General features: G+C 32.7%; 1 protein-coding gene across 1 annotated transcript; it reads right to left on the reverse strand.

Moving 5' to 3' along the window:
• Positions 1–1,057: 1,057 nt before the first annotated feature.
• LOC121214647 (uncharacterized) lies at positions 1,058–11,019 on the reverse strand. Its single transcript, XM_041088530.1, has 2 exons — positions 10,722–11,019; positions 1,058–1,465 (listed from the first exon to the last, which is right to left on the reverse strand). The coding sequence occupies exons 1-2, from the start codon at positions 10,859–10,861 to the stop codon at positions 1,195–1,197; spliced, it is 411 nt and encodes a 136-aa protein (XP_040944464.1). The 5' UTR covers positions 10,862–11,019; the 3' UTR covers positions 1,058–1,194.
• Between the last annotated feature and the right edge of the window lie 8,058 nt (positions 11,020–19,077).

A 19,077-nucleotide genomic window follows, 5' to 3' on the forward strand; every position in this document is an offset into this window, starting at 1 on the left:
GAAATTTATGTCAAAGACATACATAAAATATATAATGATCCACATATGGAAGGCAAGCTAACTAAGTTGCATCCAACCACAATAGCTACTAAACATTAAAACCACGTTCATTTGAATAGTAAGAAAAGCCTAATTAACAGGCAGATTAAGAGAAGCAAAATAGCAGATTCAATGCCTCAAAAATAGAGGAAAGAATGTATCAGTCGAAAGGTTCAAATTGTTGATCCATGTCCCAACAATTGCTTACAACCACAAACAGAGATGTACATACATGTATGTATCTGTAAGAAGACTTTACTACTTATGCTACGTTTGATAGGAGTATTATTTGTTATGTATGTTTTAGCATATGAGTGAGCCATAAACTCATTAAATTAGTAATGTTTTGTTATTCTCATAACTTAATTTTAGTAAAAATTAATATTTTTTTTACAAAAGTTTTTACTCATATTTCTAATTTCAAATTTATACTAACTATTTTTTATTTTGTCTAACTATAGTAATACATACCTAATAAATCAGCATGTATTAGAATAAAGAAAAGGAAACTTCGTTTCTTTTTCTTAAATAGATGAGAAAAATTCCAAGGAAAAAAATTGGGGTGTTAGTCCAATTTTTAAGTGCAAGGGAAGTCTGAGCAACCTAATTTGTATTGTGTTGGTCAACTGGGTACTTAAGGGAGAGAGGGAGGGAGGGAGAGAGAATGTCATGCTGCCATGTAGGCAAAAGTATGCAAATAATACATGATGCATGCATTCACCAGTCACCTGAGCAAGAAGGCCAAAAGGAGATTCTTCTCAAGCACAATTTGAGATAACTGGAGATTACATCAGCAAGAAGCAAGGGATAAAACGTGACAAATTCATAGAAAAGGAACTAAGGTCCAAAACATGGTAGAACCATGATTGAAACTCAGGGCACCACTTTCCATTCAGTGGGAATTTATTCTTCTAAATCAAGGCTTACCGAGCCAAAAATAAATTAGAAAACCCATAGTTTGCTCTTCTAAATTACACAATTTGCCAGATGCTGCAACAACAATGAAGGAAAACAACACTTAACCACAAGGAACAGAGAATGGTAGCTTATCATTTAGTTATTTGAGTAAATTCAAAGCAAATGCAGGTAGGAGAAAATTCTGACAGTAGGACATAGGAAACAATGAGCTTTGTTCTTTTAAGTTTACAATAGATATTATCCAGATATGAAACCACCAAATTGGTTTACAGAACAGACTTGACTATGGAAATACTTTGAAGTTTTTTTACCCAGAAGATATGTTTGATTATCTAGCAACTCAAACCAAAACAGTGAAACCCACAATAAAAGGTAATGCCAACAGAAACTCACCATAATAGAATCAAGTCCACATCCAATTTTATCTTCAGAATGTGGATGATAACGAAGAAGCATCTCTACTACAGCTTCCTCATCTGCAACAGTTAATCGTTCCCCATCCTTATTCCTAAGAATAGGAGAAAAACAATTAGAAGGAAGAATCATTGACGAAGTTGACTAATATTTAACATTGTTGCACTGTATAGACACTGATTCAACTTATTAACTGCTTCATCCAAAAAGTATCTCAAAAATGTTAGCTTGATTTTCTATTAGTGGTGTAAATCATAGGTTCTATGTCAAAACTTAATTTCATTAGTAATTTTTCTAAATGTAGCTAGCTTACCACTCTGGAGAATATTTTCCATAATAACCTCAGAAGGGATGTTTAACATATTGAAAATTTAAGACAATTTAGAATGTTCCGTTTTTGCTTATTTCTTTGGTTTCCCGAATTTTCATAAGATGTAAAAATATCTGCAGCTACAGCCTACCTACTTGATTCTAGCACACGTATAACGCAATCACACAGAAAATTATTCTCTGCAATTTATTTGATGGTGTTCTTTCTCTCCATTACTAATTTGGGTAAAATATAAAATTGGATTATAATGTCTGTACAGCCAATGGATAAACATCCCAGTTCTGCTTTCATCTTGTTCTTTCCTTGATAAGAGAAGATAACCTCGGAGACTGATATAGGAAACTTAGCGGCAGTGTTTTGAATGGCAGGCAAGAAGATGGTTAGGCGACATTAATGCTCTTTTGCTGACACCATTAGACTCCACATTCCTACTTAAACAACTTCTTTTAAATAAAAACAGAAAGTATAATTTTCATCCAAGCAATAGAAAGCAATGTTTTTGAAAGCATCAAAGATTTATCCACAATGTTGGAGATCGACCCGATTAAGTAAGGAACAAGTAAAAATAGCAAAAGAAATTGATAAATTGAACACAAATTTAACGTGGAAAAACTCCTCCAAAGAGGATAAAAACCACGGGAAAAGATAATTTTACTATAATGGCAAAAGAAACGAAGAGTATAAAAGATGGAGATAAAAAAAACTAAAACCCCGAAAAACCAAAAATAAAGAACTGTCAAAACGTAAACACAAAATTTTCTAAATGTGTTATGAGTTCTAATCTAATGGGTGTATTTTCTAAGGTTGTAAAAGAGCCTACTTATAGGCTAAATTTATATGTCAAATAATAAAAAAATAATCTAAACTAATCAGTGTTTAATTGAAACAAATAAATAGAGTTTAACTCGAAGATTATTTCTCAAGTTTGACTGAAATAGGAGTCATATTTAACAAATCTCCACCTTGACTCATATTTCTACAATGCCATCTTTTTTAAAGCCAGCCACGAGCCTATCTTGAACTATGCGGGGAATTAACTGAGTCGAATCTGTGCTTAGAAACTAGAAGACTTCTAGCCTTCGACTTGTACACTGCCAAATCAAAACTAACCCGGGTCTGATTTTCACGAACACAGTACCCTAACTTTTCAAAACCTGCATCCAAAAGAAAACCTCTCTTCAATGAAACGGTCATACATTTTTCCCTCCTATGACCAAGTTGCCTCCGCTCCAAACAAGTTGACTTCGACTCTGTAACAGACGAGGGACGTCCGATTTTACCGGTCACTGTAGAACCTTCAAGAATATAGAAACTACCAGCTCTTTTACCTTTTAACAAAACGAGAGCTCCACGAGATACTTTAATGCCGCTCGACTTGATGTTGATTCTGCATCCTTTCAAGTCTAAATTACTCAAGGAAATGAGATTCTTTTGTAAATTAGGTACATACCTGACATTTGAGAGTGTCCTAATCGTCCCATCGTGTATCCTAATTTTAACAGTGCCAATACCAATTACCTTACTAGATGAATCGTTTCTCATGCGCACAACTCCACCTTCAACTGAACTGTATGTGGAGAACCATTCTCTATTGCGACACATGTGGAAAGAGCATCTCGAATCTAGGATCCACTTGGACATGAGCTTGGAGTTATCGCTCATTGACACTAACAAGAAATCATCACCGCTTTCATCGGCCAAATTAGCACCAGCTACATCTTCCTTATTACTCTTAACAACTCTTTTATTTCGCAGTTTATAACAATCTGCTTTGACATGACCTAACTTTTTACAATAGCGACACATTTGTCTCGTTTCTTTGATGCTATCAAAACGGAAGCTTGCCTATTTGCCTTGCTATCCAAATAAAGCTCATTGTCGAGTTTGTCTTTACTCAACAAATGCCCCTTCACATCTTCAAACGAGAGTTTGTCTCTGCCATAAATCAGTATCTTCTTGAAAGACTTGTATGAAGGGGGTAAAGAGCACAATAATAACATAGCTTGATCTTCATCATCAATATGAACCTCAACATTCTTTAAATCATTTAAAAGAGTAATGAATTGCCTAATGTGATCTCTAAGAAGCTCACATTCGTTCATGCGAAACGTAAATAGACGTTGTTTCAACACTAAACGGTTAGCCAGAGACTTAGTTGTATAAAGAGTTTCTAACCTTTTCCACAAGGCAGATGAAGTCTTCTCCATCAATACCTCCTGCAATACCGTATTCGCTAGGCACAATTGGATTGCAGACAAAGCCTTTTCATCAAGCTCTTCCTATTCTGTTTTACTTAGATTCTCAGGCTTTTTCCCGCTAACAACCTTTTTCAAACCGGATTGAACTAGAATTGCCATCATCTGAACTTGCCACAGATTGAAATTTGTCTCATCATCGAACTTCTCAATTTCAAACATTGTTGCTGCCATATTTGAATTGGCTGATCTATAAAAATTGAACCAGCTCTGATACCACTTGTTGGAGATCGACCCGATTAAGCAAGGAACAAGTAAAAATAGCAGAAGAAATTGATAAATTTAACACACAAATTTAACGTGGAAAAACTCCTCCAAAGAGGATAAAAACCACGGGAAAAGATAATTTTACTATAATGGCAAAAAGAAACGAAGAGTACAAAAGATGGAGATGAAAAACTAAAACCCTGAAAACTTGAAAACAAAGAACCCTCAAAACGTAAATACAAAATTCTCTAAATGTGTTATGAGTTCTAATCTAATGGGTGTATTTTCTAAGGTTGTAAAAGAGGCTATTTATAGGCTAAATTCATATGTCAAATAATAAAAAAATAATCTAAACTAATCAGTGTTTAATTGAAACACATAAACAGAGTTTAACTAGAAGATTATTTCTCAAATTTGATTGAAATAGGAGTCATACTTAACACACAAGATTGAACAAGTTCTTACTCTAATCGTAAAAGAAGCAACTGCAACGCAACCATGCCAAGCTTGATCATTTGTTAGAAATTCAAGTTAATCAGCATAAATATGGGACTAAACTTTAAGACATTAGAAATTCAAGTTGCTTTTATTACTTTTGCTTTCTTGTTTAGGGTGAAAGATTAACTATAGGGATTTAAATTGTGGTTGTGACCGTATTTTCGGTCGCGTTGTGTTTATCATGGTTGGCGTTTATCATAGTTACAGATATAACAGATACTATTTCGGTCATTGCCGGTATCGCGGTCATGAAATTTTTTGAATTCACACAACTTATTGTAAAACATAATAATTATAATTATAATTATAATTATAATTATAATTATAAAAAGTCACTTTTATTGATTTTTAGAGTGTTTTCTAACACTTACGAACTTTTATTAATATGAGAACACAGTTTTTACAATCATTAATTATTCTTATATTTATTTACGAATTTTTTAAGAATATTATATTAACTAATAACAAAGTAAAAAAAGGAAATATTAAACATTCATCATATTTAATAAGTTTGAATGTTTTAATAGATAAAATAATTGAAAATTCATACATGAGAAAGGTCTTCAATATTTTTTGACAACTTTGGAGATGGTGAAGATATTAAACATTCTATGCTGCAAAAGGAAAAAAGCAATAGATAAATGTATAGATTCTCATTAATTATTCCTATTTCCTACCACTTATTCTCACTCTCATTCTACTTTCATATATAGTTAAACATGCTTCAATCCTTAATTATCTTTTCATAAAATATACTCCATTCATTTATCTAAAGATATATTTTAAATGTTTTAATATCATTAAAATTAAAAATATTAACGAAAGTTTTCTTTAAAAAAACATATCTTACAAATAGTGGTAGTGGTACGATTTAGTTTTCACCAATTAGTGGAATGACAAGGGGGATCAAATCCTTCACCTTCACTTTGAGAGCGTTCTTGACTTGGTTCTCTTGGCCTTTGTCCAAAAATATATCCCAAAAAAGCAACATTTTCACCTTGATTTTTATATAATTGATATGAATGATATATTTGAGGAGGATGATACATGAGAGGTGGAGGTGGGTGATACATTGGTGGTGGAGGATGCATTTGAGGCTGATATGGCTCACCATAATTAGGAAATGGTGGATAATAACCATATGGTTGTGGATAACCATGTGAAGGTTGAAAATATGAAAGTTGTTCGGGTGGATAAAATCCTTGAGTGCTAGTAGATGAATCACTATACCAAAGGTTACTAGAACTCGATCTCTTACTAGATCAAGAGCTTACAAAAGTATGCTTCTTGCCTTTTCCTTTTGATGGAGCTCTAGGTTCACTTCTATCTCTCTTAGGTTCAGGAAACATATTTCCATCAAATTCTGATCTATCGCAGAAATGTTCACTAGTGGCACCAACCTCATATTATCCTCTATATTGACTAGAAGACCTATTTTCACCTCTATCACCACTATGTCCATTATTGTCATCAATTGGACTTAAACCACCACCATCGGGTCCATCGTCACTCTAACTTGGCGTTGCACTAGAACTTGATTAAGACAAATTTTATTGTTGAGATTGATCAACATTCATTTCATCGTCAAAGGTATCCGAAGGCAACACACTGACATTTTCACCATCTAATAATGGATTCTCTTTCTCCTGAAGCCATTCTGATAGTGGATCAACATCTTCAAAGATATGATCAAGGCTGATAGGATTAAAACTAGTGTTCATATCATCAATGCTCATTCTTTTTTGATGCCTTATCTGAAGCTTCATATTATAGTAGGTAAACACTAGTTTCTCAAGTTTTTTATATTTCAACCTATTTCTTGCCTTGGTATGAATATAACTAAATGTGCTCCAATTTCGTTCGCAATTTGATGTAGAAGTTGTTTGACTAAGCACTTTAATTGCTAATTTTTGTAACTCAGGAACACATGTGCCATATATTATCCACCACTCAGCTGCATAATATTATTTAAATTTCAAAATAACTTCAAAATGTACAATATAATTAAACAATATAAATTAAATTAAATAATTTAATTAACTATTTACCCAGATTCATTTGCTTCCAAGCTTTTTGTGCTTGTGGAGTATCCAAAGTCTCATGTTTATCTCTAAATAGTAACAACTACATAAATAAAAGATAGAGTAAAAATGAAAAAAAATAATTCCATTTCAAATTATGTAATTAAGTTACTAATAATAGTACTTGAATCTAATCTGATTAACCATTCTGACTTGAGTATCAAGTAAAGGTTCTAATCTTTCAATTACTGATCTTGTACCTTCTAATGTTCTATTAGCACATTCTCAGAATGCTCCTCCCCAAATTGAAATTGAGGATTGAGAAAATAAATTAAGCATAATTTATAAGAATATCATCAAATAATAATAATCTAAATATTAAAATAATAAAATATAAAAATAGTTCTTAATTATATGAAACATTTTATCTTACCAGCTGAATGCAAGTCGGAATGCATAAAATTTCATCTATTGTGAATAATCTTTTCGTACTCAGTGAAATATCGACAATCTTGTTGAATTGCTTGTTTAGCTCTATCAACAGCCTCATAAATAAAACCCATTGTTGGTTTTTTATCACCATCTGCAAGTCTAAATACTTTTACTAAGGGCTCGTAAAATTTTATGAGGTCATTAACTTTTTTCAAAAATTTTTTTTGGCTTCATAAGCAGGCCCTGACTTTTGCTGTCCCCATTTTGATTCTTTAAATTCCTATATATTCATATGAAATTTTTTTAAATAATATAATTTAAATTATTTAGAACTAATAAATCATTAAAGGTTGCTATATTTAAGTAATTATATTAACTAATTATAAAATACTGACCATTGAATTAAACATTTCTCTCAGACCTTGCTTTTGCCTTGTTATCTCTTCAAGTTGAATGAAATGACTGCAAATCAAGTAAGAGCGGGTCGAAGTATTTGATTCCCTTGTGTATACTTCTTCATCAAATCAATAGTCCAAATGTGATTGTATATAAAGCAAGTCACTTTCTTTGCCTCATCTAACATTTTTTCTACACTGGGATTTTTCCCAATATCTTCAAGGCATAAATCTAAATAGTGAGCTGCACATGAGGTTCAATATAGATGCTTTCTTTTCAACATTAATTTTTTTCTAGTGGCTTTCATTGTTGCCTCATTATCAGTCACTATTTGGACAATGTAACTTTCTTCAATTTCTTCTACAACTGAGTCTAACAAATTGTAGTAGAATTTAGCATCTCTACTACGAACACTCAAGACATCCACAAATTTCCAAAAAATGGTTCCTTTACTGCAATAAACAAGGAAATTAATGATGTGCATTTGATTCAAATTGTTGGTCCAACCATCACACGTTAGAGTTGCACCCAATTATTTCCAATGAGTCTTTAGTCCATTTACCCAATCACAAACTCGTTGATACTCTAACTTCAAATACACATCTAAAACCTCATAAGGTTTTGGGAGCTTTACACATTGTCCAACTTATATTGACACTTAAATTAAGTTATACAACCATGGAGAGCTTGCTAATTGAAAAGGAAGTTGTTCATATATTAAAACTTTAGATACCGCTTCACCTATTTTCCTGCGTAAAGTCTTTAAAAAAGAGTCACTGATCTTTGGTTGCTTTGAGCTTTTGCTTCTAGCCAATTCAAGTATAGCTCCCCTTAAGGTAAACTTAGACTCACTTGGAATGGATTTATTTTTTCTTTCTCCGTGATATTCTCTAGCTGATCCATGAAAAGATCGCCCTTTTTCATAAATGTTACTCCAACCACTAATACTTTGTCTGAATTCCTCCCTTCTATGCCACTCGTGTTGTGATTGGATATTTTCTCGAGTTGCTTGCCTTATAGAAGAAACCTCATTAATGAATTCCTTGTGTTCATCCTCCTTTCCTCTTAATTGGGATAACAATTCATTTGTTCTCCTCTTTTTGTCTATTTTCTTTGCGTTGCTTTCTTTCAGTATATTCATCATACTTTCTCTAATGACACCTGTTAATAAAATAAAAATAATTCACACTTTATATTATTATCAATTATGTATAATCTTTATTGATAAATTTACAACAACATTTAAAAATAATAATAAAGTATCACATACTAGTAACATTAGGGCATGGTGCAACATTGCCGGTTTTATGAGCAATGTACTCTTTAAATACTGTTATTCCTCCTTTCACAAATTTACCACAAAGTTTACATATGACATTTCTTTTTGTATTTGGCACTAGAGTTCCAAAGTGCTTACTTATATCATTACTTAGTGCAGCCTCCAATCCTTTAGTCGGGAACTCTTCACATGGTGTCTTGCTTTATTTTTATTTATATACAAGAAACATAAAATTATATTTAGAAATATGAGCAATTCATTACTTATATTATCAACAATATAATACAGAAAAAGTAAATATCACTAACATTGAAAAATTAAATTTATTGCATAATCCATAATTTAAAAAAAAAAACAACACACCATAATCCATTATTACCCGATCACCCAAAACCTAAAAACTAAAAACTAAAATAAAAACTTCCTCAAATCCCCTCAAGCCCCAACTCCCTTCTTTTTTTTTTAAATATAGCTAAAACTTTTTATTAGAGAAAAGAAACCTTAAAAACAATTACAAAGCAATACAATCTAGCCTAAGCTAACCTACCAGCTAACAACTTAGCTCACCAATTAACTCTAACTAACTGCTCTATAGTAGACTAAGCTACTGTATAAACCGTAATATTTATGATTGGGGCTAAAGAAATCGCTATATGTATTTTATAAGTTTTTTAAATGCAAAGCTTCAATATTAATATTTGTTATAACTTTTTGCTAAAAATAGTTTAGGGTTAGATAAATTGCATTCTTTTGAATGAATATACTATATAGTGAGAAAAAAGGTGCATACTACCGTATTGTTATTGAAGTATGTATTTTAGTTGTAGGATGATTTGAGGGGATTTTAGAAGTTGGTTGTTGGATATAGAGAATAGGAAGCAGTGAGAATTCTAGAGACCAAGAAGCAAAAATTAAAATAGACCCCAAACGCAACAAAAACCAAATAGGAATCCATAAGCCCAAAATGGGTTGTAAGGCAAAAAAATAAAAGACAAAATCCTATAATATGAAAAACAAATGGTAGAAAAAACTCAAAAGCCTCAGACCTCAACAGTTATCAATAAATGCATAACCTCTTGAAAAAAATAACAAAAACGTTGAGAACCCCAAAGACGTTTTCAAAACCCATTTAAAGCACTAATCCAGATCCTTCCAAAACCTTTCCCCTTCTCCAAAACGATTTCTCATCCCTAACCCAAAGAACATCTCTGCAGATTCAAGATTAATACCCTTCATTTGCTCTTATCTCTATCAACTGCTTCTCGGGCACACTCCATGTTACAACAATATTTGCATGTTACAACAAAAAGAAGCAAGAATCAAGACAAAAAAAATTAAGGTGCTTACTTGAAAATTATGAATTTTTGAAAGTGCAAGTCAGATATTGTTTAGAGATTTTTGTGATTTTGTTTGGTTTGGAGTTTGGACAGTGAAATATGAGAATTTCATATTTTTCTATTGCTTTTGGATTGCTTTTTTCTGTTGATTTTGGACTTTTTTTTTCTTTTTTTGATTGAAAATTATCTGATTTTGCAGGTGAAGAATATATTCCCTTTTGTCTAATTATATTTTTGTTGATTTTTTTAAAGGAGTTGAATTTTTTTAAAAATTTTACTGTAATAGAACGATAATAGGAATAGTGGCATGTTATTGTCGTAATTGGATGTTACCCATTAAATTACGGTTGTGATCCACCGCTATTGGTGTGATTTCACTTCACACTGCTATTTTCAGCATTAGCAGTTTCGGACAGCGCCTTTATCGCTATATAGCGGCCGCTATTCCGCTACTCGACCACTATTTAAATCCCTAACTATATTGTATTAATTAAGTGATATATATATGAAATCATATCAGTAAAGATTCAAATGTATGATATGTAAATAGCACCTAAAATAACTGGTGAAAATGACAAGAGTTGTGAGACTAACCTATTAGAGTGAAGAATCTCTCTAGCGAGTGAAATGATAGGCTGGATGTCACGAAGAATCTCTTCCTCCTTATCCTTCGTTTTCTTGTAATCAGGATCATTCAACATATGGTACTTCTTCGGGTCCCTCACACTAGGCATAGTACTGCTCTTCTCCGTGGAGGATACCTCTTCTTCGAGCCTAGCCGACTCTACAATAGTACACCAAGGACGACGAGTAGACAATAGAATTCCAGCTACAAGGAGGTTGTGTCATTGCAGCCGAAGGCGGAGAAGTGGATGCCTTTACGAAGTAGAGGAGCAACCATGGCTCAAGTGTGGCTGCGTAACTGATGATCACTTAATTCGTCGCCTTTTTCCCAGGGATCGAGTCGATACCTACGTTGAAATGATAAAATTGAAGATTAAAATACTATGCTATTAGGTTTAAATTTCATCATGATGTTATGTTTTAATGAATTTATAAAAATAAAAAATAAAAAATCTTCATAATAATACAATTTAATTTATAAAAAAAATATTTTTAAATCATTTGCCAATTCAGTTGGAACCTAAGTAATGTGTAACACCCACTCAACGAAACATTTAAAGAGTAGTATAGATAATTAAATATAATATACTCTTATTTTTATTATTATTAAAACTAAATATATTTTTAATCATAACATAAGGTATAATTCCTAATATATATTATGTATTATAACAACAATTGACCGAATTATCACAAAAAAGCATATTAATAATAGTCGCATAAAGATGAAATTTCTTTCTTTTTTTTTTAAAATCATCACTAATAAGAATTACATTAGTGACAGTGAATCATAGTCACAATAACATTAGTGGCGATAAAATTTTCTAAAATGTTACAATAACATTTCCCACAAAATTTGTTTGGAAGTCAATTTTGTCACAAATCATATAGTGGTGTAAACCTCTAGAGTTTTTACAAATTGTCATATAAGATATACCATCAATCATTAAATATGATGGTTATTGATTTTTGTCACGTTTGTAATATATTTAGTGATACTATTTTAACTGTAACTTAGAAAATTCATCAATAATTAATAGTATATGTGACTGAAAAATAACGTTATATACTCATACAAAAGATTATGACATTACTTATAATGTTATATAAAGTTAAGGAAAATTATTTGATATACCACTAGTAGAGTTTTTTATACTCCACAAGCAACGTAAGGGTTTAACAAGTGTATTATAGGGTGTAGTAAAAAATAAAAAATAATTATATAAATAAATGTGACACTTCATACACCCTCAACCCATTTGTAGAATCTTAAAGCATCCACTAGCGCTGTATCAAATAATTACCTTTTAAGTTAAACATTTAGGTGACAATGTTATTGTCATTAATGGTAAACTTTTAGAGATGTAAGTGCATGTCACTATATTTGCTTCATAGTAATGACAAACTGAATGTGTCACTAATAAGATATATAATCATGAATTAAATTTTTTTTATAAAACAAAACATTTGAAGATTTATTAATTAATAATTTTTTTTTGAATTAGTGACATAAATAAAACGTCAAATAAAATTTAAAATGACAATAAAAAAGTTTTCCACAATTCGTTTTACAAATCTTAGTGCCAAACATTAAATGACACAAACCCATGACGTTTTTTTAAATCTTCATACAAAATATAAAAGAAATAACAAATATTGACAAATTACTGTGTTCATCACTTTAAATCTATTTTTTGTTACAAAAGTAGCATGTCACTTTTTATGTATTTATGACAAATCAAATTGTCACGAACAAATCCTATTAATAATTTTCCTTAAAACAGAATTAATAAAGATATGAAAAATTATTCTTTAGCAAAAAATTAATAATCATTAACTATGACAATTATTTGTTTTTTTTTCATGTTTGTAGTATATTCGATGACATTATTTTAGGTGTCACATGAAAATTTGTCACTAATTGATAGGTTTGTTGTAGTGCATGGCTTTATTGCTACACAAACCCTTATGATTGTATTTCTTGGGTGATTGCGCCTTTAGTAAACTTTTATAAGATTTCTAGCAACATGTCCTAATGTAGTCACAATAAATAGCCTTAAGTATTCAAATAGTATACCCCATATCTATATCCAGATAGGCATTGCGGAGAACATGTCCGTGTTTGGCGAATTGTTAGGAGCCCCCTTTACTATTATCAGAAGTGTTCCCTCAAGTTCCCAAGGGTTCTCCTTATGCCTAAAGTAAAGGTCTGACAAATTGTAAAAATAAATCATAAAGGAATTATCATCTCCAGAGACAATTGTGGCACGACCACAAAGATTCTAGGCTCTATTGATGATTAAATCATCATAGGTAAATAGGATAACAAGCCCTTGATCAGTGCATATTTGTCACATGTTTTAAGGCCCTTTACAGTCTAGTCTTAACTTGTTTTAAGGTGAAATTGCTTAATTTCAGTGTTAAATTAGTGTTTTGCTTATTTAGGTGATAAGATAGGTTATTTATGCATTTTAGGTTAAGGTTTAGCATTCAAATAAATATGTTTTAAATAGGTTTAATTTTGATCTTTTGAATGTAAGGATGGTAGATGCTCTATAAGATTGGATCAAACTTAGTGGACAACATCCCAATGTGGGCATGAGTTAGCAAATGGGGAAAACATATTTCACAGCTCATGTCATGACGTAGGGGGGATTCCACATCATGATATCACTTCCCAGAAGATCAAGAATTGGTGAAACAGTGGCCAAAATTGTGACGTTTGTAAGTCTATGTTGCGACATCAAGCCTCGTAACAACTCCTCTAGTGGAAATTACTTGTGGGCAACTGATGGAGAATCACCTCAAGGTCGCATTGTCATGTGTTAGTCAACGCTTTAATGGATGATATTATAGTCCTTTCCTACATCCAAAGCTTGACTATCAATACTATTTTCTCTATATTTTCAGAGGACTATGGCCATTTTTAAATTTCCTTAGACTCTTCTGTGACCTCCTTGAGAGGATTAAACTTTTCTTTGTATTTTTACATTAACTTTTGTATTTTTTATATTTTCTAGAAATTTTTGTATTAGATTTCAGTTCTAATTCACATTTCTAAATCTCATCAAGCTAGATTCTACAATTTTTTCATGGAATTGAAGTGGGCAAGTTGGAATTAAACTATTTGGAGGCTTTCTTCGTAAATTGGTTGAGCTTATTTACTCTTTTTATTTTAATTTCGTTTTCCATTATATGAACAAGTTGAGTTTTTTTGAATTGAATGAGATTTTTGTTTCCAAGGTTAGGAAAGTATCTTGAGATGGTTAATTGTGTTGTTTAATAATTGTATAAAGTAAGATATACTTTAATTAGAATTATTATGCAATTTTTTTGAACAATCTCATTATAGGTTCTGATTATATCTGTTCTTTTTGACATAATGCCTAGAACTACCCATAACTCCTCTCTACCCCATAAATAGGAGCATAATGCGCTTTAACGTACTGGAACCCACGTCCTCCTGCATTGGTAATAATGCCCATGTTAATCGAGCTAAGACTCAATAAAAAATTATTATGCAATTGTTTGTGCTAAAATAATGGTATTAAGTGTATTATAATGACAACCTATTACATAGACATAGATAAAGGAAAATGAAGATTAGCCTTGATTGAGATTGAATTGGTTTAACCTTGTTAAGTGTCGACGAGTCGAGAGACTAGACAAATGCTATGTTAATAAGTAAGAGCTAAGATGTAATGCAAATATTAAGTTTAGATTGAGATAAGAGACCAATTAAGTGTAAGATTAACAATTCTATAGCTAATTTAAGTTAAGGACCATTCTGTAATCACTAAACGAATCAATTAACCATGTCTTTGACTTGTAAGAAGAATGATTTGTTTGAGAGTTTATTTAATTAATTTTAGTGCACTTAGCTAATTAGTTTTGCTCAACTTTAAAATAAAATTTGGTAGTGTTAATAATTCTCAATATGAATCAAGTGGTACTTGAGTTGATAGATAGGGTGTTCAATCTAAAGCAATGACTTAAAATTCAAATATTTTTCCTTAAGGTATAATCTTTGGGATACTTCTTAAAAGTTTCTCATTGTAAAACTTTATACTAAAGCTTGAAAATTATAAGCCCATAATTGGAAAAATAATGAAATTTTAAAGTATTTTGAATGTATAAATCAATCAAGTACCTATGACACTTAAGACTTAGTTATATTAACTAAGAAAGAACCACTAGACTCGTGAAAGATGGTCCTTTAAGTATGCTTAAGGAAGTTAATATTCCACAATGTGAATCTTGCTTGGAAGGTAAAATGACTAAGAGGTCTTTTAATGTGAAAGGTACAAGGGCCAACCAGCCTTTAAAACTTGTGCACACTGATGTATGTGGTCTCATGAGCATTAGTGCCCAAGGAAGTTATGATTATTACGTGACTTTCATCGACGACTATTCTCGATAAGGATATATGTATCTAATGCACCACAAAAGTGAAACCTTTGATAAATTTCAAGTGTTTCGCGTGGAAGTAGAAAAGCAATTAAGTTTATCCATAAAGAATCTTCAGTCTAATTGAGGTGGGGAATACTTGTCTAACAAGTTCTTAGGATACTTACTTCTGGAGATATGCGAGACAAACATCTTGCTATATTCTGAATGATGTGCCAACCAAGTTTGCTTGTAAGACACCTTATGAACTGTGGCATGGAAAGAAGCATTCTCTAAATCACTTTAGAATATGAGGTTCTCCAACACACGTTCTGGGTAAGGATGCAAAGAAGTTGGATGCATGGATAGAATTTTGCATGTTTGTAGGATATCCGAAAGGAACAAAGGGTGGATTATTCTACAATCAATAAGATAATACGACCAAAGCTTCTACTTATGCTACTTTTATCGAGGAAAGTTTAATGGATAACTTTAAGCCTCGAAGTAAAGTGGTACTCGAGGAACTTTCGGGAGTTGTAGAACAATCACCAAGTTTAATTATCAAGAAAATTGTAGAAAGACCTACAAACTATCAACAACATAAGAGAATTCGTCGTAGTGGGAGAGTTTCTAAGAAACCAGACTTCTTCATCTGTGATGGTAGTATTTATAATACGAAAGCCAATCATGAGGATGATGATCCACTCACTTCCGAGAAAGTTATGCAGGATATTGATTCCAAGCTCTAGAAACAGGCCATAGATGCCGAGATGGATTCTATGAAATCTAATATGGTATGAGAACTTGTAGACTTACTGGTTGGGATTAAACCCATAAGGTGTAAGTGGATCTACAAGAATAAGAGAAATGTGAAAGGGAAAGTGAAAACACATAAATCTAGACTTGTAGGGAAAGACTACATGCAGAAAGAAGACATCAATTACTATGAGACTGTAACACCCATATCCCACTTCTGTTGCCGAATTAGGATACCGAATGTTACCAGTCAAGCTGAAATAGTTAATACGTTAAACATTCAATAATCAATTCAATTCCATAATTACAAGTAATATTAAATATAAAAGAGATCATTCGATTTTGGGTCTTAAATCTAGCTTTCAAAGCTCTAAAAAGAAGTTACGAACATTTAGGGAAAAAATCAAAACAAATCAGAACTTTCAGGAAAAATTCAAAAAAATTTCAAGTTAGAGGTCAAACGACCATGTGTCTAGGCTGTGTGATAGAGTCTAGCTCGTCTGGCTCCAAACATGGCTGTGTGGCTATCCTACACGTCCGTGTGCAACCTCACACACTGGTGTGCATGGACCGTGTAACTCTATTTTGGATCACACTGTCGTGTCGCAGGCCGTATGTCTACCCATGTTAAAGCTGCACCTATACCATTTTTAAACACACTCTGAGCACATGCCCGTGTGGGTATGCTTCACACAGCCGTGTGACATCCCGTGTCTCAGGCCGTGTGTGCCCAAAAATGACCAATTTCAAGCTAAATTTTCACCCATTTTTTTAGGTACCTAAACACATGCAAATACACAACTTTATAGGCAAAAAAATGTCTTCAATAATACTCAAACATGTCAAACAATTCAACCTATGTACCTAACCATTGTGCCATCATTGACACCACAATGCATTTCATGACATTACACCTTCAAGTTGCATATACAAGTTATAGTTTACACATCAAAACATATATTTCCATTTCATACCATAGTTCATCATAATGTCAATATTTTCATTCTTGATCAATAAGCTTATCTTAGTAAAACATGCCTAATTTCATTTGTTCTCCAATCACACAACACTAGTTCAAGTAAAACTTGTTCAAAACTAAGAACCAATACCATACATACAAAAGGTTCCTAATACATGCCATATATACCAACTAAAATCAAATTCTACCAAAGATTTCCCAAATTGTAACACCCCCAACCCGTATCTGTCGCCGAAACAGGGTTACAGAGCATTGCCAAAATTTACAGAACGTATAACAGACATCTCATATAATTTAGCAATCATATTAGAAACCAATCATATTGTCCCTTATGTTGGCCTTCAAGGCCCAAAATGAACATTAGAAACAAGTCGGGACTAAACCGGGTACTCAAAAAACTTTTTGGCAAATGTCAAAATTTTTCTAAGGTGTAGGGGACACACGCCCATGTGGCCAGGCTGTATGTCTCACACGGTCAAGAGACACGCTCGTGTCTCAGGCCATGTGGACATTTGAAATAGGGACACACAACCGTGTCTTAGCCCGTGTCCAAATTTGTGAGCTTACTAACTTGGGTCACACGGCCAAGCCACACGCCCGTGTGCTAGGCCGTGTGAGCATAATGACTTGCATTAATAAGATTCAAGTGTCACACGACCAAACCACACCCCGTGTGCTAGGCCGTGTGAATATTTTGAGCATTCTGTTTTGCAATTTTAAAGATACAGGGGACACACGGCCAAACCACATGCCCCTGTCCTAGGCCGTGTGTCACACACGACTGAGACACATGCCCGTGTGGACGAAAATAGGCCATTTTCCAGGCCAGGCCATTTTCCAGGCCACATTTCTCACCCACTTTGCCTACAACCTACATCAACACTTTTACACATTCACAAGTCACAAGAAGACCTTTAATTCAAGCCAAAATCAAGTTTTTCACCTAACATATCATCACATAAACTCAAGTATCCGAACTTACCAAGAGAACCAAATATATATATAAGCATACTTGTATCAAATATTAGCATACCTGTAAGATTACTATTAATCAACCATACAAAATACTCACATCAAACAAGATATAAACTCTTATATACACATCAAAACATGTTCCTCACAAGCCATTGGCTAAATAACCTATACATGCCATTATAACCAAAATTAATTTACTATTTATACTAAAAAGAGCTGATAGATAGTGTGAGATATCTCCGCCAAGATTCTAACCCAATGAGCTTTCGAATTACTATAAAACAGAGAAAATAAAACAAAGTAAGCTAAAAAATCTTAGTAAGTTCGTATAACAGGAAAATTAACTTACCATTATTTCACATATAAGGTAAGTATACAAGAAATATCCAAATCAACTTGGCCATAGCCTAAACACATATCTATATCATATTAGCCAAGAAATCACATGTAATAAATCATAATCATGGATGAACTTAGTCATTTAGTGTGTTCCACATACTTGTATCATGCATATCATACTTCAATATATATTAAATAATATCATTTCCATAACATTTAGGTATACACAAGTAATAGTTCACTTTGAACTCATGTTACTTCATATTAGAACTTTGCCCTTTGAACCATTTAAAATATCAATGGATACATGGGTAGTACATACGAAGTGTAAAAAATTGTAATCCATCAATTCATGTATTATCCGTCAATTCATATTTAGGAATGCTCATACGAGCACATAAATGGGAAGCTCTCTCTCGAGCCATAAAATGAGAAGCTCATGTAAGCTATGTAACTGGAAGCTCATAAGAGCCATAATCAGGAAGCTCATGCGAGCCAATATCAAAAAGATACGGAGAGTCATTAATTTGGAAGCTCATAAAAGAGCCTTTAATTGAGAAGCTCCGGAGATCCATTAATCAGGAAGCTCATAAAAGAGCCTTTAATTGAGAACCTCTAGAGAGCCATTTATCAGGACGCTCATAAGAGCTGCGGTGTGTCCACAACACATGCAGGATTACAACCAATCAGGATGCTCAGAAGAGCTATTAATGGGAAGCTCGTGAGAGCTATTTATCAGGAAGCTCAAGAGAGCCAATATCAGGATGCTCATGAGAGCTAATAACGGGATGTTCTTTTGAGCCGTGGTGTGTCCGCAACACATGCAGGACTACAACCAAATCGGGGACCTTGTATCCATCCAATTTCGTATATTCAACTGGGACTTAATAC

Source organism: Gossypium hirsutum, chromosome D02 (assembly GCF_007990345.1).
Source record: "Gossypium hirsutum isolate 1008001.06 chromosome D02, Gossypium_hirsutum_v2.1, whole genome shotgun sequence".
NCBI lineage: Eukaryota > Viridiplantae > Streptophyta > Magnoliopsida > Malvales > Malvaceae > Gossypium > Gossypium hirsutum.